Source organism: Chelon labrosus, assembly GCF_963514085.1.
Source record: "Chelon labrosus genome assembly, chromosome: 12".
In the NCBI taxonomy this organism is placed as follows: domain Eukaryota; kingdom Metazoa; phylum Chordata; class Actinopteri; order Mugiliformes; family Mugilidae; genus Chelon; species Chelon labrosus.
Window position 1 is genome coordinate 14,194,967 of NC_140345.1, and position 25,564 is coordinate 14,220,530.

The window sequence follows — 25,564 nt, forward strand, 5'->3', positions numbered from 1 at the left end:
AAGCATGTTTGTACATACAAGGAATTTGCTTTGGTGTTGGTACGCATAAAATAAAATAAAATAAAATATAGAAACTATATATAAAATACAAAAATACAAAAATATATACACAGTATATATATTCCACCAGAACATTTACTGTGGGATGGTAGTGGGTTTGATGTGTTCATGGGGGGGGGGGGCTTGGCATTGTTCAGCAGACGCACTGCGGATGGAAAAAAATGCAATACACTCGATGGATCGCAGCCGTCTGCCAGAGGGGAGTCTGTTAAATAATCCGTGTCCAGGGTGAGAGGGATCAGCCACAATCTTAGCTGCACGCTTCAGAGTCCTTGAAGCATACAGCTCGTCGAGAGTCTTCAGACTGCAGCCAATCACCAGCCATTCTCTGCAGAGCGAATGACACGCTGCAGTCTGCTCTTGTCCTTAGCAGAGGCTGCAGCATACCAGGTGGTGATGGAGTTGGTGAGGATGGACTCAATGATGGCAGTGTAGAAGTGAACCATCATTGTCTTTGGCAGGTTGAATTTCTTCAGCTGCCGCAGGAAGTACATCCTCTGCTGTGCTTTTTTAATTAGGGCGCTGATGTTCAGCTCCCATTTGAGGTCCTGGGAGATGATGGTGCCCAGGAAATGGAGGGACTCCACAGTGTTGACTGTAGAGTCAGACAGGATGATGGGGAGCAGTGGGGCTGTGTTCTTCCTGTAGTCCACAATCATCTCCACTGTCTTGGAGGCGTTCAGCTCCAAGTTGTGGCGGCTGCACCAAGTCACCAAGCGGTCAATCTCCAATCTGTAAGCACTCTCATCTCCACCTGAGATGAGCCCGATGAGGGTGGTGTCATCCGCAAACTTCAGGAGCTTGACAGACTCGTGACTGGAGGTGCAGCTGTTTGTGGACAGGGAGAAGAGCAGAGGAGAAAGGACACAGCCTTGAGGGGAACCCGTGCTGATGGTACGGGAGTCTGAGATGTGTTTTCCCAAGTCTGTGATCCACCTGCAGATGGAGTCAGGCACGGTCAGCTGGGAGAGTTTGTCCTGTAGTAGAGACGGAATGACCGTGTTGAAGGCCGAGCTGAACTCCACAAACAGGACCCTGGCATGTGATCTGGAGGAGTCCAGGTGCTGGAGGATGAGGTGGAGGGACAGGTTGACGGCGTCATCCACAGATCTGTTTCATCTGTAGGCGAACTGCAGGGGGTCCAGGAATGGGTCTGTTAAATCCTTAAGGTGAGAAAGCACAAGGCTCTCAAAAGACTTCATCACAACTGATGTCAGGGCAACAGGGCTGTAGTCATGGAGTCCAGTAGTCCTTGGCTTTTTGGGGACTGGGATGACGGTGGAGGCCTTGAAGTAAGCTGGCACGTGACATTACTTCAGTGAGATGTTGAAGATATCCGTGAACACTGAAGACAGTTGATCAGCACAGTGCCTCAAGGTGGATGGAGACACAGCGTCTGGTCCAGCAGCCATGCCGGGGTTCTGCCTCGTAAACAGCCTCTTCACGTCCTTCTCTTGGATGGTGAGAGGTGAGATGGAGGAGGGAGGCTCTGAGACCACCGGCTGTGAGGGAGCCTTGGCCATTGTTGTTGTCGGGGAGGAGGGGGGCACTAGTGTGAGGGCCTGTGAGGTTTCACGGATACCAGTGCTGGTGGGAGAGGTGTCATCGTGGGGGGTGGTGGTCGTGGTACTGTCCCATTGTCTTTCAATAAATGTACTGTGCACTACTTTCTGAGCACCATGTAGAACACAGGAGAAGTTAGCGACTAGCTGGTACACAATACCCTTTAGCAGACAATCAACCAGACAGTTTCCCTGTTAGCTATGACATAGAGTGGGCTTTTGTCAAAGAAACGTCTTTGTGATGAAAAAAAAAAAAGATCCGACTGAAGAACTAAGATTGAAACTAACATTGATTTCTCATATTTACCAGTGTCTGCAAGCACGTGATCTCTTCAAAAATATCTTAGAGACATCTTGGAAGGAATTGCATCCCTCCAGTACCTTTACTTCATATATTAAATAATTCAAAATGTCATAGTTGACACTGTGATGAGTTTGCACTCTTGTTAAACATAATAATAAACATAATGATTTCTCATTTCACCTCTAGTTTGCATCGTTTATGTTACAAGTTCTAATTTTTAGTTCCATTTGTTTGGAAGTTGCAGTCTGCTGCTGAGTGTTAGAGCTGCTTGTTACACAAACTGTCCACTAGATGGAGGTAGACGGTTGTTTGAGATAAGATAAGATAAGATAGGACTTTATTCATCGTCGTGGGGAAACTAGGGTGTTACAGCGGCAGGGAACAACAGTGCAAGAGATACAAAAAATAGAATAAGTCTGACAACAGAAACTATATAAAAAGTAAATACGTTATGGTACAATACATCTTTACATATTGCATCAGGTTTTCAGTGGCTAACCAGAAGTTGAAATAACCAAATTGTGTAAATTGAGGGTTGAGGTGGTAAGAAGGTTAAATATACATATTGACATTAATGAATATCATGAATAAAACAAACTCCAATAGGAGTTGTACCGAGTATTGCACTAGAAAGACGTGAGATAATGGCAGGTTGTATATACTGTGCTCCTGTGGGTCCTGAAAAGAAGCTCAGCAGCAGCAGAGCTAGGAAGTTTCCAGATTCTCTCTTCTCTCCTCTCTCTTTATAAATCTAATTTCTGTCCACACTAAATCTACTGGGCACTGAGAAATAAATCTGAATCAGCCTCTGTAATAATCAAATCAAAGCCTATCCATACCACCTTCAAGCAATGAGTTATTCAAGGTCAGGTTGGCTCATGTAAATTCAGCTAGATATTTGTAAACTGTTTCCAAATTCATTTTAACAAATGCACCAAAATCATTTGGCTTTTTTCTCCTATTGCTTTGAATCCAGATTATTTGTGTCTCACACTGGGTTTGTTTTTAATTAATTGTTCAGTCAGTTGAAATCATATGTGACATTAACATCAGATGACATTTATTTTTTATTTGTTTATTTAAAAAGGACAAATACAGAGAGACACTGACAATTATTGAAGCAATGTCTGAAATAAAACCTGTCAATGAACACATTTAATGATTTAGAGCCTTGAATAGTGACATAATTTAATTATATTACTCAAATTATATTTTAAATATCAAAATGGGTATAACCGAAAAATCAAGTAGTTCTCAGGCAGATCTATACCACAGGAGGCACAGCTGTTATTTCTGTAATCGTGATCACGGTTGGACATTTCTACATTTAAACACTGGGTTCTGGTTCAGTTATAGGAACTTGTGAAATTTGCGGTTTTGTGTGAGGAAGTTTTCAGACATCCCTCAAAAATGATAGCCCAAAGAAAAGCTCAGGCAGGTCAAAAACTGCTGCTCACACTGCTGCTGATCTCTATGTCTGGATGTAGGTGCACGCACTAGTAAATATAAATGTCACATTGCTCTTTGTGATGAATACTGATGTATCCATATTTGTATTCAATTCAGCAAGTTAATCACTGAATCACATATAGGGGCCCTACTGTACTTATAGCACATGTGTCTGGAATCAGCAAATACAGAGTCTGAATCAGACCTGGACCTTGATGACCTCTTTGACAGGCTCTTGTGATGCAACCTGAAACAGTACATGTCACGTTGTCCAAACATCCACTATATGATAAAATGTCATCATATAAATATGTCTCATATAAATAAATATATAAAACACATATTTTGATTATTCTAATGACTAAAGATTTTGTTTGCCACTGGAACAAGAATTGTCAATGAATGAATTTTTTTACTTTGTTTCATTCTTTTATTCACAATTATATGCAAAACAGTCGATAATGTATTTAGAAGCAACATATAAACACATTTAAAAAAGAAAGTTAAAGCAGAAAATCATTTTATTTTTTCCTGTTGGTTACTAAACTTTCTACTTCTCACATATCACTTAAGGTCATGTGTGAGGCAGTAAGTGCTACGAGCCTACGCAATGATGTGAAGCAAATCCGGACAGTGATTCTTCTTTCTCCATCAGTTCAGAATCAAAGAGATCAGCGGCGTCAGCAGCAGCAGGAGGCCAGCACTTGTACTGCTTGCGCTGTTGCAGTAGTCGCCCTGACAGCAGCTAAATTTTGTTACATTGACTCGTGTGAGCAGTGCATTTTGTTTGTCTGAGCAGACTGCCTTGGCGGCACAGCCCTTTATAGTGTCGTCTTGCCCTTCTGGATTCACCGAGAGAAAGAAAATGATGTCAGCTGGCTTCAAAATTTTAACACTAGAATCACTAAATGCTAGTGTACATACAGAAGAAGAAATTTAATACAGAAGTCATGCTACCTGTTGCTGGGATGCAGTGGTCTTCATTCCCCAGGCAGCTTAGAGTTGCGTTGCACGTTTGTCCGTCACAACTGAAGCACTTTTTGCCATTTGGATTGGTTTTACTGGGCTCTGTGAAATAAAATATACTATATTATTTTTTTATATAATAATTTCATCATTTGTTTGGACCATGATATATACATCATTCAAATATTTACATCATTGATTAGTTTATCCGATCATAATATTTTAATCTCTTCTCTGATGATTTTGACACACAGGATGTTTTTCATTGTTCTTACAGTATGTACTCAAGAGGAGCTGATGGGTCTTTAGGCTTTGAACTGATATTAACAGTTGTAAAGATTCACAGATAGGCTTACATGTATCCTTGCTATCTCCAATTAAAGATGGTGATGGGTGGAAAAGTCATTTTCAGTTTCTTAAAGATTTAGTCAAATAAGACTTTGCATTCATGGGGTCACAGTATTTTTCACATTTTAATGTTTTTTTTCTCATTCAACAAAATACCAGCGTCAACAAAAGTATCTCTCAGTGGTGCAGTAAATACAAAGGTCATGATGTAATTTACCTGGGGCAGGTTGGGTGTTGCAGAGGTTTGAGGTGCAACACTTGCTGTTAACTACGGTTCTGGAGAGTCCAAAGTTGACGGAGTAGTTGCCACACTGCTCAGACGAAGCACATGATTTTACATTGACATCCAAAAGTTTTGAACCACCTGGAAGGAAACAGTAGTCATTGTAAACTGGGCCAGTGTCAAGAAGAAATAAGAAGAGGTACAGAACACCATACCTGCATAAGTCACCATTCTTAGTGCGGCACAGTGATTCTCCTGTGAAGGACATTGTTTTGTTGTTTCATTGCAGGTTCCAGTTGGTCCTGGTATGCACTCGTAACATCTCAGGGTACTGGCTGATGAAGCAGAAAATGGTGACATAAAGAAGAATTAAATCTACTGCCCTTGTCTTCAAAGCATGAAAACACCTGTTTTAAAAATATATAAGCAGTGCTTAAAAAAGTGATTTATATATACGAATACATGCAAATAAAAAGAGGCTGAATCATCTGTGTACAAGATGCAGAGATTCAAGAAGAACAGCAGTAAATACTAAAGGAAAATTATAGTACTTATTTACTTAAGTATTGAAAAAAACAGATCAAAACTTACCTTCAGGGAGAAGCACAATCCCAAGGATCAGTGTGAGGAGATACATTTTGTGATGGTGGAGTACAAGTGAGTTTTAATTTGACCTCTTAAGGGTATAAATAGTTCTCATGAGAAGGGGCTGGCTTCACCCTTCAAACCACACCTCCATTCTTTACTGACAGAGACAAAACCTGACTGAAAAATCAGTTGCTTGATCAGTTTATAAAATGTTAGGCAACTTTCTGACATGGAGCACCAACTGTTCCACTTGATTTCAACACGTCCTTAATGTCGTTACTTTCAGACACAGCTTTCTCCATCCCAGATACAGGCTGCATAATGAAACCTGCAAAAACAAGAACAAAGAAGATAGGAAGAGAAATCTGGGTGGGGATGACACGATGCAGAGGTCCCCACTAGCATCTCACAGAATGAAGTGTGTAGTTGATGTGTGTGACTTTTAATTAGTGCTTATTAAATAAAAATAAAAATAGAACACTGATGAAGTCTGGTCTGGCTTAACTAAGACGGGCAACACCTCCTCCAAACGTCTAGCCAGGAGTTTTGACAATATCTTGCAATCAACACCAAGCAAACTTATTGGTCTATAAGATGCACAGCAATCAGAAGGCTTATTTTTTTTTAAAATCACAGAGATGTGGGCCAGATTTAAAGTTGGCGGAAGTGTGCCCCTTTCAAAAGATTCAGTAAACATGTTAGTTAGAGGTCCAACCACCAGCTTCGTCATTGTTTTATAAAATTCAGGCCCGAACCCATCAGGGCCAGGAGCCTTCCCACTCTGTAGTGATTTAATGGTCTCTATAACTTCTTGTGCTGAAACCGGTCTACACAAATCATTTCTACATTCTTCAGACAGGGTGGGAAGGTGTATTCCATCAAAAAAACTTTTTCTCTGCTCTAAAGTGTTCTGACATTCTGAAGAGTATAGCTCTTGATAAAAGTCCTTCAATATTTTGCATATAGTTTTAGTTTCAAAATGTACTATGCCTGTGTTATCCCTGAGCGATGGTATTACATGGGGCCCTGTCCGGCCCTTGGCCAGTCGAGCAAGAAGCCTACCAGGTTTATTACCAGATTCAAATAACCTATGCTTGGCAAAAAATATTGCTGATTCTGCTTTTTGTGTCAACAGTTGATCTAAGGCAGAGCGGGCTGCTTCTAATTTTTTAAACACAGATATTGAGGAGGTGGCCTTAAAGTCCCTATCCAGAATTACAATTTGTTGCTCTAGTTCTAGTTGATTTTCTAGTGTACTTTTTCTCCTTGCAGCTGTATACGAGATTATGGCTCCCCTCAGAAAAGCCTTCCCTGTTTCCCATAAAGTAGACACGGAGATCTCAGGCGTGTCATTTGTAGAAATAAAAAGTTCCCATTGTGATTCTAAATATGTTAAAAATGTAGGATCACTAAGAAGAGAAGGATTTAAACGCCAGTGTCTAGATAGGGGGTCATAGTAAGGCGGTACGAGTTCAATAGAGACCAATGAATGGTCTGAAAGGGCGCATGGGTTAATAGAACAGGCTGTAATCCTGTCTAGAGTTAACCTTGACACAAAAATATAATCGATTCTAGAAAAAGAGTGATGAGGGCGAGAAAAAAATGTAAAGTCCTTTTCCCGTGGATTGACCACCCTCCATGCATCAAATAGGTCTAGATCTGAACAGAGCCCCTTTGTGGCTTGAGCCTTTTTGCAGGGTTTCTGCAGGTTTGAGCAAGTGAAATTTAAGACTTTTTAAGACCTTTTTAAGACCATTATAGGTTAAATTTAAGACCTACTCGAAGTACGAAAAATTAGGAAAATCAGAGACACAGAATAACTTTTAAAATAATACTTAATAATCAACTATCCTCTTGACATGATTTAACATGCACTGAGACATGTCTCAACCTCCTACATCTAATGTGCCATGAATAGTTTTGTAATGGTTTTGTAATATTTCAATGGAATTAAACAGCTTTGAAACACATCGCTGTAGACCACTATAGAACTCCGGGTGTCACGTGACTTTTTTTGGGTTGACACCGCCATATTGGCAGGAAACCTCTGAGGAAAAATTAATAGAGCCAGTGGTGATTTCCTTATAAGGACTGTTCAGCACATAGTTAAGCCAAACCAGTGTTGTATAGTAACGAAGTAAAAATACTTCACTACTGTACTTAAGTATATTTTGGGATACTTTGTACTTTTCTGGAGTTGATTTTTTTTTTACAACTTTCACTTTTACTTCACTATATTTCCGAGCTTAATTGCATACTTTTACTCCGATATATTTTCAAAGTCCCATTTCGTTACTCGTTACAAAAAAAAAAAAAAAAAAAAAAAAAATGAAACAAAACAAAGAAATAAAAGGAAACAGTGTTTTGGCTCCGCCCCACCCTCACTGTCTGACGCAGCGAAGTTAGTGCATGCCCGGGCTTGTTGGCAATTACCTTTGCTTAGCCTACATTGACAACACCTGCGAGTCTCGCAGTCAACAATGGAAGAAGAAGAGGAGACGCCAGACACAGCGACAGCGACAACGTCGACTACAAATGAAGGGGAACCACAACCCGACGAGCACCCGTGGCCTTATTTGAGCCGTTTGTTTTCATTTTCCGATGTCAGGGATTCATCGTACCGGATGAAGTGCCTGCTATGCCTTCCAAGAAATGTGGAGATCCTATCATACAGGAACTCTCCGTCCAACCTGAAGAAACATATTGAGGTAAGTGGGTTTCATGAAGTTTATGCAGTCCAGTATGTATATGATGGACATTACATGGACTTATGTGGAATTCTGAGCATAACCTGAAGGAATTAACTTCGTGTGCGGCAGCGTTTCGTTTCCACATGGCTGTAGCAGGCTAGCCTTTTGGGTCTAGGGAAGGAAGAAGCGTGCTATAGGCCAAGTGAAACGATAGCGATAGGCATGCATGTTAAAAACAAAACATTTAACGTGTACTACTTTTACATTTTGCGTATTAGCGTATTATTTATCCATTTGTCTTTGTCGTCCAGTGCGACCTGTCCCGCCAGCGTGTGTGTGTGTGTGTGTGTCTGTGTGTGTGTTTAATTGAACCGGCAAGTTCTAGTTTAAACTTTCGTTGTAAATCCCAGATGCGTCAAACAACTTATACCGTGTCAATTATCTTAATTGTACAGCCGCAGTAATTTTAAACAAAATAATACTATGATTTTATTTATTTTAAACTTTAAAGCCATTAGCCCCCCCCCCCTCTTTGTAACTGGGTGAGGCAATTTGTTTCCAGGCTGACATTTAATTTCATTTTCTTGTCTGTTTTAGAGAAAGCATCCGCACCATCTTCAAAAATATGTTGAGTTGACCACAGCAAAACGAAAAAGGGCCAGTGGACCACCCACCCCCAGCAGCAAGCAGACCACATTAACCCAGACCGTGTCCATGACCCCTCAGAAGACCGTTGACAAGGCCATTGTGAATTATGTTGTACATGGGCTTCGACCTTTCTCAATAGTTGAGCAGGAACCCTTCAGAGAATTTGTCAGTGACCTCGTCCCTAATGCCAAAATGATGTCCCGGGTGACTCTCACCTCCAAGATTGAAGATGTCTTCAACAAAATGAAAGCAGCTCTGATTGAGACAATGAAGGGGGTCGAATACATCGCTACTACTACTGACTGTTGGTCAGTCAGAAGGCGAGGGTTCATTGGGGTTACGGCACACTGGATTGACCCGGAGAATCTCGAGCGATGTTCAGCAGCCTTGGCGTGCCGGCAGCTGAGAGGATCCCACACGTTCGACCGATTGGCCAATGCTTTGAATGACATTCATGCAGAATTTGATATTAGAGGCAAGATAGTGCGAACAACCACTGACAACGGTTCAAATTTTCTGAAGGCCTTTCGTGTGTTTGGGGAAGACGAAAACAACAATGAAGAAGTTGCTGAAGAGTCTGCACAGTCTGAAGAGGAAGGGGATGGAGCAGATGAGGAGGAAGATGTGGAGTACATTGACACAGCAGCTCTTCTGAATGAAGATGATGGGTTCGAATTTCAGCTACCGAGACACCAACGCTGTGCATGCCATCTCCTGAATCTTATCGCCAGTGAAGATTCCTCTACTGCAACCTCCAGCGACGCATACAAGAAGCTGCACCATGCAACATTTGGAAAGTGTTATGGCCTATGGAACAAATGTGGAAGATCCACACTTGCAGCTGAGCTGATTGAAGATGTCTGTTCCCTTCAGCTTCTAAGACCAAATAAAACGAGATGGAATTCCTTGTTCATGGCCGTTGAACGCCTGCTCAGGATTTCTAAAGAGAAGGGAGAAGCAGCGTTGAGAGCCATTGCCACTGACCTGAAGGTCCCAATGTAAGTAGGCCGAAGATTTAAAAATGATGAGATAAAAGTGGAATGACTGCTCCATATAATAGAGGTTTAATGCATCACAGACGCTGTTCACTTCCTATCATGCATAATTTTTTGTGTGTGTTTGTGTGTGCGCAGGTTCAACCCAGCCGAACTCGCATTTCTGACAGAATATGCTGCTGTAATGAGCCCTGTCGCCCAGGCAACCAACATATTGCAAGCAGAAACCAAGGCACAAATGGGGTGGCTGCTTCCTACAATTCAACTGCTGCAGGTCAAACTCGAGAAGGTGAAGTTGCAGCTGAAGTACTGCAAGCCTCTTGTTGATGCTTTACAGTCTGGAATTCAGAACCGCTTCGGGCACATGTTCATGGATGCCGAGCTGGTTGCAGCTGCAATTCTTCTTCCAAAATTCCGGACGACATGGACGAAGGATGATGCTACCATTAAAATGGGTAAGGCATACATATACTGTACTTAAGTTTGTCTATGCCTTGACAGTTAGTATCAACATATTGGGTTTGCATATTGGTTGGTGCATGAAAAGGAACATGGGGAGAGAATCAAATGCTTTAATGTTTCACTTGTTCAGGCAGAGATGACATGGTAGAGTTGCATTAATAAGTGCTATAACTAGGGTTCTAAATTAACACCCGCCGACCGGCCAAATTCTGGTAAATTCAGTTTGGCTGGTAGAAAATGAAGCTTAGTAGCCACTTTCACTGGTAGTGAGTGGATGTCTGACTAGTGCAAATCAACGAGCCAAATTTAGCTAGTGATGAGAAGTTGACTTATATCCCTGGGTATAACCCTTCTTTGTTTTTACATTTCAGGAATCGATTACATCAAGCAGCATATCGAGGATCCCTCGATGCAGCCAGGTGATGTGATCAGGTCGAGTTCATCAGACGAGGATGACTTCTTCTCTTCTCTGCAAGCATCATCAAAGACCCAAGATGGCGTCAAGCAATTTGATGCCTACCTCTCCTGCTCCGCTGACCACATGGACCTGCTTAAGTCCTTTCCTTCTGTCTGCAAGTTGTCTGTCAAACTCAACACGCCCGTCCCAGCGTCGGCAGCATGCGAAAGGCTCTTCAGCATAGCAGGCCTTGTTTTCAGCCCACGAAGAGTACGGCTAAATTCTAGGCATTTTGAAAGCCAGCTGCTTTTGAAGATGAACAAAAAGTTTTACAGTTTCAAGTGATCATGGGGTTATGAGCAAGGACGCCCTCAAATAAGGTTTAAGTTGAAGAGGGAGAAAAGTAAAGGCCAAGGGCAAAGGTGTGTGGGGGTTGGGATGAGGGGCTTGACTTTGCAAAGTTGGTTCTATGTAAAATGTTAAGATTTTGGCTCAAAAGGGGAAGAAGGGTAGCAATAGTGTTTTCTGTGACCTCATTTCCAGCACTTTTTTAAGAGTTTACAGGGGGTTTCAAACTGATCTCCTCTCTTCTGCCAATTTGTGTTTTGTTAAAATAATGCCAATTGGTTTTGTGTACCTCTAGTTTTAAAGTGCAGTAATGGCAGCTTTTCCTTGCTTGGTGATTCGCCTCACTTTCAATGCTGACTTTTTTTTTATTTTTAAAAGGTTTACAAAAAGGGCTTTCAAACTGGACTCCTTCACAAGCCAGATAAGCTTCAGTTTTCTCCCTATTTGACTTGTATTGATGTGATGCCATTGGTCATGTTTGTAGAAGGAAAAAAAAAATCTGCACTTGCCACCTTTCTATTAATGGTGTGATTCGCACTGTTGTGCAATGTTCTGGGCTGACATGTGAGAAATGGTTTACACGGATCAACTGGTCCTAACTGGTAGCCTCATAGTGTACTTGACCAAGTAAATCATAATAAAAAAAAAGGAACTTCAGACTGCCTTTGCTTGTTATTTACTTTTACTTGTACTTTTAATTACATTACTTGAGTACATTTATTTTTACAGTACTTGTAATACTTAAGTGCAAGAAATTTCAGATACTTTAAGACTTTAACTCAAGTAATATTTCAGTCAGTGACTTTGACTTTTACCAAAGTCATTTTTTGGAGAGCTACCGATACTTTTACTTGAGTGTGATTGTTAAGTACTTTATACAACACTGAGCCAAACAACGAAATCATTTCGTTCAAGCTCTAACAGCCGAGTTTTACATGGAGCAGTACCAGTTTACGCCACACGATGGCGCCTCATTTGTTTTCATCGCTTAGTTCAGCAGGTGTCACTCTTGAATCCGTCTCCTTTGTTTTTTACTTTCTCAATCTCCGTAATGTGAACGCAGGTGAAGGGTACACGCCACGAACGTTTTATTATCTGTTATTATAGTTTGTAATATGCCGTGTAATATGATTTATATGGTTCTGTTTAATAAATGTATTGTGCGTAAATCCCTCCACTTCGTCTCCTGCCTGTTACTTCATGTTCAAGCATACTACTAGCAAACGTGGCTATAAGCTTCTCTCTATTTCCCAAGTTGACAACGAGGTTCATGTGACAGAAGAAGTCTCCAGTCCAAAAGGAGGCAAAAATACATAACGCTAACAAACGTTACGCGACGATAAAATCTCCCCGCTTCGCCTGCGCCGTACGACCGGACCATCCTCGGTGCAGCAACACATCACAAACCGGGCTGAACACCGGATTCCACTTCCAGGTCTCATTTGTAGTTTAATTTCGGCGCACTGCTAATAGTTATATTTAATAAAGAACTACACAGAACACACGGAACTAACTGTGAATGCCACCAACGCACTGGACGAAATGCGAATGAAGCGGTAAATGCACGTCAGGATTCAAGACTTGATGAAATGTAATTTAAGACCTACGATGCAAAATATGCTCATATTTAAGACTTTTTAAGGCCTTAAATTGGCATTATCAGATTTAAGACTTTTTAAGACTTTTTAAGACTCCGCGGAAACCCTGTTTTGGTGGGAGGTAGATTTCTAAGTGGGCTGTGATCTATTTCTGGGGCCAAAGAACAATTAAAACCCCCTCCAAGTATTACATATGGAGGGCAAATTGAAGAGATATCAGCCAATAATCTAGAGTAAAATGAGCTGTCAAATGTATTGGGGGCATAGGCACTTCCTATGAGAACACGTTCCCCATACAGACACCCAGTAACAACAACATACCTTCCCTCAGTATCTTGTATGACTTTATCAAGTGTAAATGTAAGATGTTTATGGATAAGTATTGCTACCCCCCTACTTTTTGAGTTAAATGAGGAATAATAAATTTGGCCGACCCAATCACGCTTTAATTTTAAGTGTTCCAGATCAGTGAGGTGGGTTTCTTGTAACAATGCCACTTGCACCTTATCCTTCTTGAGCATGGAGAGTATTTTTCGCCTCTTCACCACGTGATTGATACCTTTGACATTCAATGTAATAATTTTTGTGTTACTCATTATGTAGACTACTCACTGGGTAACAAGTGAGAATGATCCATTTCAAGCAGAGATAACCCAACAGAGGAAAGAACAAAAACATTGTGCAATTCACAATTACGTGGCAAAAAAACTGTGCTGGGATAAACATGCCCATCTCCAACAGATGGGGGAACAACAAGGACCTTTTCACGCCCTAAATACAACACAAAACTAGAAACAACAGAGCATAAAAACTCTGAGAAAACCAAGTAAAACAAAAACAAAAGGCTACCCAATGGGTAGTGTTGCAGGAGCACGTGCTGCTGAGAGAAATAATCGCTTCTGGAAAACAAAACAATTTCCATATCCCACTCCCACCCCCACAACATAAAGTTAACAAACATATTACAATTCCAATCCGCTAGTTTCTGTAGCTAAAATAATATCAATAACAACTAGTCCCTCATGTCTCAAAAAAGACAACACAAAAGTAAGCCAACTCAGCGCTAAGTCCATTTAAAGTCTTATGCAAACAGTTTAAACTTGCTGAAAGGCTTCAGTGTAGATATAAAGAAACTTATTCAGTCCTTAGTGATTCGTGGCTATATTACTGATCAATAGATACAAAAGTCACAGTTTGGAGTCATCTTCTGACTCTATTCCAGCGTGTTGAGAAAGTTTTCTGCATCTCCCCTCGTTTCAAACTTGTGCTCCTTACCGTTATGGTTCACGGTGAGTGTAGCCGGGAAGCGCATGTTGAAACGAATACCTTTGTCAATCAGGGCCCGACATACGTTGTTGAAGGCGCGACGCCTCTCTCGAACTGCAGCAGACAGGTCCTGATGAACAACGACCCGCTTGCCTTCGTATTCCAAGTTAGGCTTCGCCCTCATCGCTGCCATTATCCTCGGTTTATCCCTGGAGTTGTGGAGTTTAATAATCACAGGTCGAGGGCGCGCTCCCCGCGGACCCAGGCTGCGGTGTACCCGGTCGATTTTGATGCGGCTTTTAGTACCGGGGCTCGCCTCTAAGCCGAGTACGGTCGGTAGCCAAGATTCAAAGAACTGTATGGGACGTTTCCCCTCCGTACCCTCTTCCAGATTTAGTATACGGATATTGTCCCGTCTGCTCCGGTTCTCCATATCATCCATGCTATCAGACATTGCCTTAATTTTCTCCTCTGCTTCGGCGAGTCTCACCTCCAGACCTGCCACTATGTCCTCCGCATCCGATATCCGCTGCTCCGCCGCGGTGATGCGTTTGGTCTGGCTTTCCAAAGTTGAAGAGATCTTTTCCAAAGTCTCGGAAATTTTAGAGAACTTTTCATCCATGGCGTCGCTAAAACGTTGAGTCACCTCATGGATCAAAGCCGTGGTGTCCATAGTTGGTGGAGGCTTGTCACTTTGCGATGGAGAGTCAGTAGCTAAGCTAGCGTTAGCCGCTGAAGCAGTTGTCAGTTTCCGCGACAGAATTTTCGTCTGTTTCGACATTGTTAATCACCAGTAAAGATCACTTTTGTCTCGCCAGTAGCCTAGTTGGTATAACAAACTGAGAGGGGCGCATTAAACTGCAGAAAATATGGTTAATATTGCGTGGGAGCGGGAGCTCAGCAAAAATACGTCCTCAGCCAGCCATAGTCACGTGATCCCCCCCAACACTGATGAAGTCAATGCAACCCTCTGCTGTATTGTTGAAATCCATCTACATACAGCATCACCAATTTGTGGTTGACACCCTTCAACGGGGTGCAGAAAAAAAGTCTAAGCGTTCCACTTCCTCTTATGCTCAACTTCCTGTTGAGGTAAATGCTGTGATTGCACAGTATAAAGTTAAGATAGCTGAGAGGAAGGGATCCATAGCTTAATAAACTTAGATGTTCTCTCCTCTGGAGTGTGCGGGCTGAAAACTCCCCTTCTTAAAGGCGTTGTTTTATTGTGTCAGTGCAGGTTCCAGTCTCTCCTGGTATACACTCATAACAGTTCAGTGTACTGTCTGATGAAACAAAGATGGTGACATAAAGAAGAGTTAAATTTACTGCTCTTGGCTTCAAATCATGAACAGACCCGTTTTAACACATTAACTCTAAAATGAAATGTAAGTATGATCAAAAATATGAGCAGTGTTTAAAAAGTGAGTTATATATACAACTACATGCAAATAATAAAAAAAAGAGGCTGAATGATCTGTGCACAAGATGCAGAGAATACACAAGAACAGCAGTAAATACTGAAGGAAAATTATGGATTATAAATCATACCCTCCACCCACATTTGAGCAGAACATTTAAACATGTTGCTGACTTGTTAAGAAACAACATTATACTGTTTGTTTTAAAGTGCTTGTTTTTTATCCAGAGCATTTTTGTGATTAAAAAAATTATCTCACATTTAATATACTGTATGTGAGTATATGTCAACACACTATAGGATATCTGCATTACCTAACATATAAAAAATGCATGCATAGAGGTAGAAACACCCAGGACAGGAAGTATTTCCCTCTGCTGCTTTTGGGAAAGTGATCATATGAAGAAGAAAACTGAATAAACAAATTCATTGAAAATAATAATAATAATAATAATAATAATAATAATAAGTATAATAATAAGTGTTTTGAAAACTTGAAATCTAATTTTAAAATTTCAAGAAGTCAATTTCATTTTCAAAAGTATGAAACTTTATTTTGAAATTTAGAAGGATCCAGGCTATTTTTTATAGAGTTGTGTCAGCTGTTTTAAAACATCTACTTTTCTAAAATCTGATCACGCCCTTAACAACTTTAGGGTTTTGATTTTGTGTTTGGTTTGTCAGATCCATTTTGAACATCTGGATGATCTGTTGATTACTGACACCCAGTGGATACAGGTGGACATGTTTCAACTGTGTCTCATCCAAGTCTTCCCTTTGTGAGCTGTCAGTTTGTTTTTTAGTTTTTTTTGCGAGTGTTTTCCTGTTCTGTGTCTGGTTGAGTTCAATGAATCTTACTTCTAGGTTAGTTTTTTCTTAATAGTTCTCTTTTCATTTCTCCTATTTTGGACTTTTTGGCATTTCCTAATTACACAACGACATTTCAAAAAACCCCGCATTTCAAAAAACCTAACGACATTACAGAGAATACAACGACATATCAGATCATGGAAAGGATAGGGACAACACTTCTTGTTTCTGATTGGACAGAACTTGTGCTAAAACATAAGCCGATGTGATTGGTTGTTTCGCTGCCAGTCAAGAAATGGCGCTTTGTGAACGTGAACGTGGAAATGTAGACACTGCAATATGCTTTGAAAGCAGACAACATGCTGTCCACATTGTGGAAAGGAGTATGCCAAATTTCTGCATGTCTTGCGGAAAGACACTGGCATTATTTTAAAGTTCCGAGGGACATGTCAGTGTCTATTAATGCCATCTCATCCTCCATTCTTTCCAACACGGTTTAAAACTCGTGCACGGACAGAGCGGGGTAGAAACAGGAAATGACGTTACACTGTTGGGTTCTGTCCAATCAGAAACAAGAAGTGTTGTCCCTACCCTTTCCATAATCTGTTGTCTCGTTGTGTTTTCTGTAATATCGTTGTGTGTTGTGATATGTCGTTGTATTTTTTGAAATGTTGTTGCATTTTGACCTTTTGACCTCCAAAACTACAGCACTAACTGTAGCACAGCGCAGGATGAAATAACTGCAGCTATCTCCAGACCCTGATGGCTTTCCAGTTGAATTTTCCAATAAGTTTTCTGTGCTACTTTCCCCTTTACTATGCTCGGTCCTCTCAGAATGCTCCAAAAAAGGCTCTTTATCTCCATCATTCACTGAGGCCTGTATTACCTGTATAACAACTTCTTAATATTATCTACTCTTCCCCTGATGACGTCCCAGAGTGTGTCGTCTCTATTGATGGTGAAAAAGCATTCGACCAGGTGGAATGGCCCTGTTTGTTTATCTGTTTGCTGTGCTGGGCAAATTTGGTTTTGGAACGAACTTCTCCTTTTGGATCAAATTGCTTTACTTACATCCCACTTCATCAATATGTACCAGGACCCAACAGTCAAGACTGTTTAACTTATACCTTGGTACTTGTCAAGGCCGCCCCCCGAGCCCTATACTTTGTGATCTGGTAATAGAGCCTCTTACTGTAGCACCCTATATTTGTAGGGACATTGCTGGTATACAAAGGAACAATGTAGAACACAAGGTCTCCCTCTATGCAGATGACCCACTGCTTTTCATCTCAGTCCAGCCGTTGCCTCCTGCTCTGTTGCTTCTCAGTCAGTTTGGCAAATTCTCTGGTTATAAGGTCAGTTTTAACAAAAGTGTGCTTTTCCCCATAAACAACAAAGGCATTGGACCTTACCAAATTCCCCTTTGACATGGAAAACAACAGTACCTTGGTATCATAGTGATCAGGAAACACAAAGACCTTTCAAATAAAATTTCATTATGCTGTTAAATCAGGTTAAACATACACTAACACAATGGTCACCCCTGTCAGTATCCTTTGTGTGCTTAGTGTTCTGGTCTTTCTGCTGCAGCTAACCAGACTGTCCTGACTGGGCAGTGATGGAGTTACACTCATGTAACACCCTGTCTGTGCTGGACCCTCTTGCTTCTTCCCTCCCAAAACCCGGTGACTAAACACACCATAAAGACCTGAGTCCAGTTCAGGAAGCATTTTGGTCTTCATTGTTACCCTCTCTTAAGCCCAACTGCATCAATTCAATTCAGCTTGTGACTAAAGTGCAGTGGTGCAATGGTATTTAAGTCCGGTTCAGGCTCAGAGTTGAGCAGACGGATGGCATGAGGCTAGAAACTCTTCTTCAGCCTCTCAGTCTTTAACCTGCAACGTTTTGTGCAACTGTCCTGCAGGTTGGGGAGGGGGGTTCTGATAGTCCACTCTACTGAATGAACCACCCTTTTGAGGGCCATGAAGTCCTACCTGGTGCAATTTCCCATCCAGGTGGTGATGCTCCCACACAAGATGCTCTCTATGGTGCAGGTGTAAAAGTTCCTGAGCACCTTAAGAGGAAGCTTAAAGTCTCTGAGGCGTCTGAGGAGGTAGAGACGTTCAGGTGATGAGTCCACGACAGGTCCTGTGAGATGGTCACTCCCAAGTATCTGAAAGTGTCCACTCTTTCCACCTCAGAGCCACTGATAATAAGTGGATGTAAGTCCCTCTGCTGTTTCCACTAACAAGGTATCAGAGGCTCAGTAGAAGACTGTCTCCACACTGACGTTCACATCATCAGCCAACGACCATGGAAGATCTCTGACATGCTACGCACTATTCTCTAATGGACAGAGACAGAAAAGGAACATCCCCCTACGAGTAAAGTGCAAATAATAATTATCTTTATTTGTCAACTAAACCTTTCTATAACAGTCCCATGTCAGGACTGTCATTCTGCATCATCTGCAACATAATGCATTTGATGAAATGTTGTTTACTACTTTTTGTCAACCCTCTCTTACTACTGTGAATCAGTCTTGTGTGATCAAATTTCAGATAAAATAGACCATAAAATCATTTAATGTGGCTAGCTATGATTGATATATTTTCCTTTCCTTTCAACTCTACTGTTTGGGTTAAAGCTAGGTTTATACTATTGGGTCGTAGCTCTGTTCCTACTCAGAAATGTAATTAAATATTGAGGAGACAGACCACACCAGATGTGATTGGTCTGAAATGGATTTCCTAATCCATGTCTCAGTGGTCGGACAAGCGCAAAAAATTGTGGATCCAAAACAGACATTGATTCATTTTAAAGAGGCACAGACCAGAAACACTTTACCTCACTGAGAACGACCATCAAAAAGTGGAGTGCTCTGTTCAATAACGTACTGGTCACACATCAAGACCCTATAAACCATGAACACAGAAAATATGTAATGGATATTCTTTTCTTTTTTCTTTTTTTCCTATATTTACCTAATTCTTCACTTTCACTTTGTAAAGACAGAGCAGATCCACCAGATCTTCAAATCTACACAGTCATGAAGATCGGACTGTCTGTATCACTGCTCTGTTTATCACATCTATCACACTGCCCCAACTAGACCCTCTACTTTCACAAGTAGAGGGTTGAGCGTTGGCCACTAACATCAATTGCTACTGAGCTTCTGTGTAGATCCGATGGAGAAGCATAAATCTAGCTCCTCTCTCAGTGCACCACTTTAGCAGCAATAGTCAGGTTGATACCTTCATAAATGTACTGTGCACTACTTTCTGAGCACCATGTAGAACACAGGAGAAGTTAGTGACTAGATGGTACACAATACCCTTTAGCAGACAATCAACCAGACAGATTCCCTGTTAGTTATGACATAGAGTGGGCTTTTGTCAAAGAAACATCTTTGTGATGAAAAAAGATCCAACTGAAGAACTAGGATTGAAACTAACATTGATTTCTCATATTTATTACAGTATTACCAGGTCTGTCAATACAAAGATATCTTAGAGACATCTTGGACAGAATTGCATGCTTCCAGTGCCTTTACTTCATATATTAAATCATTCAAAATGTCATAGTTGACGCTGTGATGAGTTTGCACTCTTGTTAAATATAATAATAAACATAATAATTTCTCATTTCACCTCTTGTTTGCATTGTTTATGTTACAAGTTCTAATTGTTTGTTACACAAACTGTCCAGTAGATGGAGGTAGACGGTTGTTTGAGATAAGATAAGATAGGACTTTAGTCATCACCGTGGGGAAATTAGGGTGTTACAGCGGCAGGGAACAACAGTGCAAGATACAAAAAAGATACAAAAAATAGAATAAGTCAGACAACAGAAACTATATAAAAAGTAAATACGTTATGGTACAAGACATATTTACATATTGCATCAGGTTTTCTTTTTTTTTCTTTTTTTCTTTTTTTTTGTAAACATGTTTTATTGATTTTTTTCATTTTTTATCCCAGAGAGGAAAAATACAGAACATAAGCACATCACTTTAATTTACAAATTCAGCCCCAGAATGTATAAGTGCATTGTTCAGCAGGTAAATTCAAACAGTGAGTTCACCATTTCCCATCCCCACCCATCCACCCACCCATAGGTTTACAGGTTCAAGGTTCAAGGTACTTTATTGCCATTTATGTAAAAACATATAGGAATTTGTTTCAGCAATTACAGTGTGTGTTTTACAAATAGCAGAGTGCAGCTAGACAAAGACAGTGATGACACAACAGACACACAACAGTGCATAGATAATGATATTGTAGAGGTAGTGATGATATTAGTAATAATTTAGTAATAAGTGCAATGGAATGTGCAACAGTCATAAAGTGCAATGAAATGGGCATCAGTCATAGTTCAATGGCCAATGACAGTCAGATGACACTCAGTGGGGGTAGGGGTGGTGGTAAAGGACCAGCCGCATTGATCAAACTGACGGCTGTGGGGAAGAAGCTGAGGCGGTGGCGGGTCTTCATGGTCCTGGGCACCCGCAGCCTTCTCCCAGAGGGGAGGATGGAAAACAAGCAGTTCCCTGGGTGTGTGGGATCAGCTAGGATCTTTCTTGCCCTCTTCAGTGCCCTGTTGTCATGAAGGGACTTGAGAGAGGGCAAGGGAGTGCCAATCACCCTCTCAGCCGACTTGATCACTCGCTGCAGCTTGGCCCGGTCCTTGGCCGCTGCGGCAGGGAACCAGGTGATTATGGAGTGTGTAAGGATGGACTCAATGATGGTGGTGTAGAACTGAGTCATGATGCAGCTTGACTCTAAATTTCTTTAGCTGCCGGAGGAAATACATCCGTTTATGGGCTTTATTGAGGAGGGTTGTGATGTTTAGCTGCCATTTCAGGTCCCTGGAGATGATCAGACCTAAAAACCGGCATGAGTCAACCAAGGCCACCGGTGTTTCCCCCAGCATGATGGGAAGGGGCGGGGTAGGATTCCTCCTGAAGTCCACCACCATCTCCACTGTCTTTGATGCGTTAAGCTCAAGGTTGTAACGGCTGCACCAGCACTGTAACCGTGAAATCTCCCTCCTATATGCGGACTCGTCCCCCTTAGAGATGAGACCCACCAGGGTGGTGTCATCCGCAAATTTCAGGAGTTTTACAGACGGGTGGAGTGAGGTACAGCTATTGGCGTACAGGGAGAATAAGGCGGGGGACAGTACACAGCCCTGGGGGGACATATAACACACTTGGGATTTAAGAAAACAAAAATAGAGGGGAAAGAGAAAAGCAGAATAAAAACAAATAAAAACAAAACAAAATAATAATAATAATAATAATAATAAATAAATAAATACATAAAATAAAATAAATTGGGGTGGGGGGTTCTCTGCTGCGATCTTATGTGAGTTCCACCCTATTCACCGTCAAGGGGCTCCTGCAAATATCTTACTAAAAGCTTCAAAAATACTTAACCAAAAGGTGGAGAGGTTTGGACACAGCCAGAACATATGCATTAGGTCTGCCTCCACATCGGGGACATAGTGGATTAGCATTTGGATAGATCTTTGCCAACCTGGCCTTAGTAAAGTGAGCTCTATGTACCACTTTCAGTTGGATTAAACCATACTTTGCAGATGTAGATGATGTGTGTATCAGATTTTAGATGGAGTCCCACTGATCATCTCTGAAAACTACTCTGAGATCAGATTCCCAGGCCTTTCTTAAGTTTTCAGTGGAGTGTGGGTTAATGCTCTGGATGAGATCATAGATCTGGGCTATCAGTCCTCTACGGTCTGATTTCAGTTCAAGAATATATTCGATGTGTGATTTTGCGAGAGAGACGCAAATGTATTTTCTATATATAAATCACACACTGACTTAAGGCCTTTGTTAAACCACAGGCTGAATGCAGAATCAGTACAGGGAGTGAACATGTGATTTGACTGAACAGGTGAGAGAATAAAATTAATTTTAACAAATGCACCAAAATCATTTGACTTTTTTTGTCCTATTGCTTTGAATCCAGGTTATTTGTGTCTCACACTGGGTTTGTTTTTAAATAATAATTCAGTCAGTTGAAATCATTTTTTATTTGTTTATTTAAAAGGGACAAATACAGAGAGACACTGACAATTATTAAAGCACTGTCTGAAATAAAACCCAGCAATAAACACATTTATTCATTTAGAGCCTTGAATAGTTGCAGAATTAAATTATATTATTCAAATAATATTTTAAATATCAAAATGGGTATAACCTAAAAATCAAGTGGTTCTCAGGCAGATCTATACCACAGGAGACACAGCTGTTATTTCTGTAATCGTGATCACGGTTGGACATTTCTACATTTAGACACTGGGTTCTGGTTCAGTTATAGCAGTGGTTCCCAAAGTGGGGGGCGCGCCCCCTAGGGGCAAATAATCAACAGGAGCGGGCAGGAGCGGGCGGGACCGGGACGGAGCCGGAGAGTAAATTAAAAAATGACACTGCAATGCTGTGAGTGCGCCCAACTTTAGACAACAACAAAGGGAGCGGGACGGGATTTGGGAGTCTTTCTCTAACTTCTTTTTTTGGAGGGGCAGTCACGTGATCGGGACATGACGGGAGTATTTTTGTGGACTCGGGATGGGATGGGAGCGACAATTGATTGTCTTATGCACCAAAGGGGGGGCCAGCAGAGAAAGTTTGGGAACCACTGAGTTATAGGAACTTGTGAAATTTGCAGTTTTGTAAGAGGAAGTTTTCAGACAGCCCTCAAAAAGAAGAAAAAGTGTTGATGAGACAAATTCTGGTTTCAGTGACATAAGCACAGTCTCATTATTTGATCAAATATGGTAGCCCAAAGAAAAGGTCAAGCAGGTCAAAAAATGCTGCTCACACTGCTGCTGATCTCTATGTCTGGATGTAGGTGCACGCACTGGTGAATATAAATGTCTCATTGCTCTTTGTAATAAATACTGATGCATCCATATTTGTATTCAATTCAGCAAGTTAATCACTGAATCACATATAGGGGCCCTACTGTACTTATACCACATGTGTCTGGAATCAGCAAATACAGAGTCTGAATCAGACCTGGACCTTGATGACCTCTTTGACAGGCTCTTGTGATGCAACCTGAAACAGAACATGTCACGTTGTCTGATGCTGAGCTTCATTCTGGTTCACCAGATAATAACGGACATTTCAGCTGTTAAATGTAGCATCATTGGAGCCTTGTCATGAGTAAAAGGGCAAAAATGATCCACTATAGTTATATGATAAAATGTCAAAACGCTGTGTATTTTTAGATTTTATAAACTCATATAAATAAATATATAAAACACATCTTTTGATTTTGTTTAATGATTAAAGATTTTGTTTGCCACTAACTTAGAACAAAATCGTCAATGAATTCATTTTTTTTTTTACTTTATTTTATTCTTTTATTCACAATCATATGCAAAGCAGTCGATTAGATTTAGAAGCAACATGTAAACAAATTAAAAAAAAGAAAGTTAGCAGCTGAAAGTCTTTTTATTTTTTCCTGTTGGTTACTAAACTTTCTACTTCTCACATATCACTTAAGGTCATGTGTGAGGTAGTACTTGCTACGAGCCTACGCAATGATGTGAAGCAAATCTGGACAGTGATTCTTCTTTCTCCATCAGTTCAGAATCAAAGAGATCAGTGGTGTCACCAGCAGCAGGAGGCCAGCACTTGTACTGCTGGCGCTGTTGCAGTAGTCACCCTGACAGCAGCTCATTTCTGCTCCAATGGCTCCTGTGATCTGTGCAGTTTGCGTGTTTGAGCAGATTGCCTTGGTGGCGCATCCCTTCACAGTCATCTTTTGCCCGCCTGAATTCACTGAGAGAAAGAAAATGATGTCAGTCAACTGGCTTCAAAATTTTAACACTAGAAACACTGAATGCTTCTTAGTCTACATATAAGGAGAAATTTAATACAGAAGTCATGCTACCTGTTGCTGAGATGCAGTGGTCCTCATTTCCCTTGCAGTTTAGAGTTGCGGTGCACGTTTGCCCGTTACAACTGAAGCACTTTCTGCCATTTGGATTGGTTTTACTGGGCTCTGTGAAATAAGATATACATTATTTTAAATAATTTATATTATAATTTCATCATTTGAATGAAGCGTGATATAGACATAATTAAAATATTCGCATCATTGATTAGTTTATCCAGTCTTATTTCTCTAACAGTATCTGCTCCACGGATTTAGTCAAATCAGACTTTGCTTTCATGTGGTCACAGTAGTTTTCACATTTTAACGGTATTTGCTCATTCAACACAATCCTAGTGTTACAAAAGTATTTCTCAGTGGTGCAGTAAATACAAAGGTCATGATGTAATTTACCTGGGGCAGGTTGGGTGTTGCAGAGGTTGGAAGTGCAACACTTGCTGGTAACTACGGTTCTGGAGACTCCAAAGTCAATTGAGTGCTCGCCACACTCCTCAGACGAAGCACATGATTTTCCAGTGGCATCCAAAAGTTTTGAACTACCTGGAAGGAAACATTAGTCATTTTAACTGGGCCAGTGTCAAAGAGAAATGAGAAGAGGTACAGAACACCATACCTGCATAAGTCACCACTCTTAGTACAGCACACTGATTCTCCTGTGATGGACATTGTTTTGTTGTGTCTGTGCAGGTTCCAGTCGGTCCTGGTATGCACTCATAACAGTTCAGGGTACTGGCTGATGAAACACAAAATGGTGACATAAAAAAAGAGTTAACTTTACTTCTCTGTCTTCAAAGTATGAACACACCTGTTTTAAAAATATAATATATAAGCAATGCTTAAAAAGTGTGATATATATACGGATAGATGCAAATAAAAAGAGGCTGAATCATCTGTGCACGAGATGCAGAGATTCAAGAAGAACAGCAGTAAATAGTAAAGGAAAATTAACGTAATTATTTTCTTAACCATCAAAACAGTTTTAAAAAACAGAACAAAACTTACCTTCAGGGAGAAGCACAATCCCAAGGATCAGTGTGAGGAGATACATTTTGTGATGGTGGGGTACAAGTGAGTTTTAATTTGACCTCTTAAGGGTATAAATAGTTCTCATGAGAAGGGGCTGGCTTCACCCTTCAAACCACACCTCCATTCTTTACTGATAGAGACAAAACCTGACTCTGAGAAATCCTTGAACATTTTCTGAAAACTGAATTAAGATTTTAAGTTCTTGTTGTTTTCTTTTGGAGATTTTTTTTAATGAAAAAAATCAGAAATACACAGTTCACTTCTACTATATTCCTTATGTGAATTAATTTATGTGAACATTTAACATGTAGTCAGTCACTTGTTCAAAAGTTTAATTTGATGTTTTTCCAAATCAGCAAAGTAAAATCTGACAGTATTATTTGAATCTACATAATTTATTTCACGTTTCTTAAAAATCTCCACTGCTAAATTAGAAAATCAAGTAATGACATGTTAAGTCCTACAACTCTTGGTTGCACTCT

At 40.7% G+C, this 25,564-nt stretch overlaps 2 protein-coding genes across 2 annotated transcripts; one reads left to right on the forward strand and one right to left on the reverse strand.

Annotated features, from left to right (window-relative positions):
* Positions 1 to 1,370: 1,370 nt before the first annotated feature.
* Positions 1,371 to 25,116, reverse strand: LOC311496522 (uncharacterized protein; the record flags this gene model as incomplete). The annotated part of the gene is made up of 10 exons (XM_084556409.1): positions 25,059 to 25,116; positions 24,670 to 24,789; positions 24,450 to 24,596; positions 24,054 to 24,164; positions 23,801 to 23,941; positions 5,026 to 5,247; positions 4,907 to 4,957; positions 4,333 to 4,443; positions 4,135 to 4,217; positions 1,371 to 1,730 (listed from the first exon to the last, which is right to left on the reverse strand). The coding sequence occupies exons 1-10, from the start codon at positions 25,102 to 25,104 to the stop codon at positions 1,371 to 1,373; spliced, it is 1,392 nt and encodes a 463-aa protein (XP_084412535.1). The 5' UTR covers positions 25,105 to 25,116.
* On the forward strand, positions 7,693 to 11,687 carry LOC311497350 (uncharacterized protein). The gene is made up of 4 exons (XM_084557630.1): positions 7,693 to 8,208; positions 8,788 to 9,836; positions 9,972 to 10,288; positions 10,667 to 11,687. The coding sequence occupies exons 1-4, from the start codon at positions 7,981 to 7,983 to the stop codon at positions 11,035 to 11,037; spliced, it is 1,965 nt and encodes a 654-aa protein (XP_084413756.1). The 5' UTR covers positions 7,693 to 7,980; the 3' UTR covers positions 11,038 to 11,687.
* Positions 25,117 to 25,564: the final 448 nt, after the last annotated feature.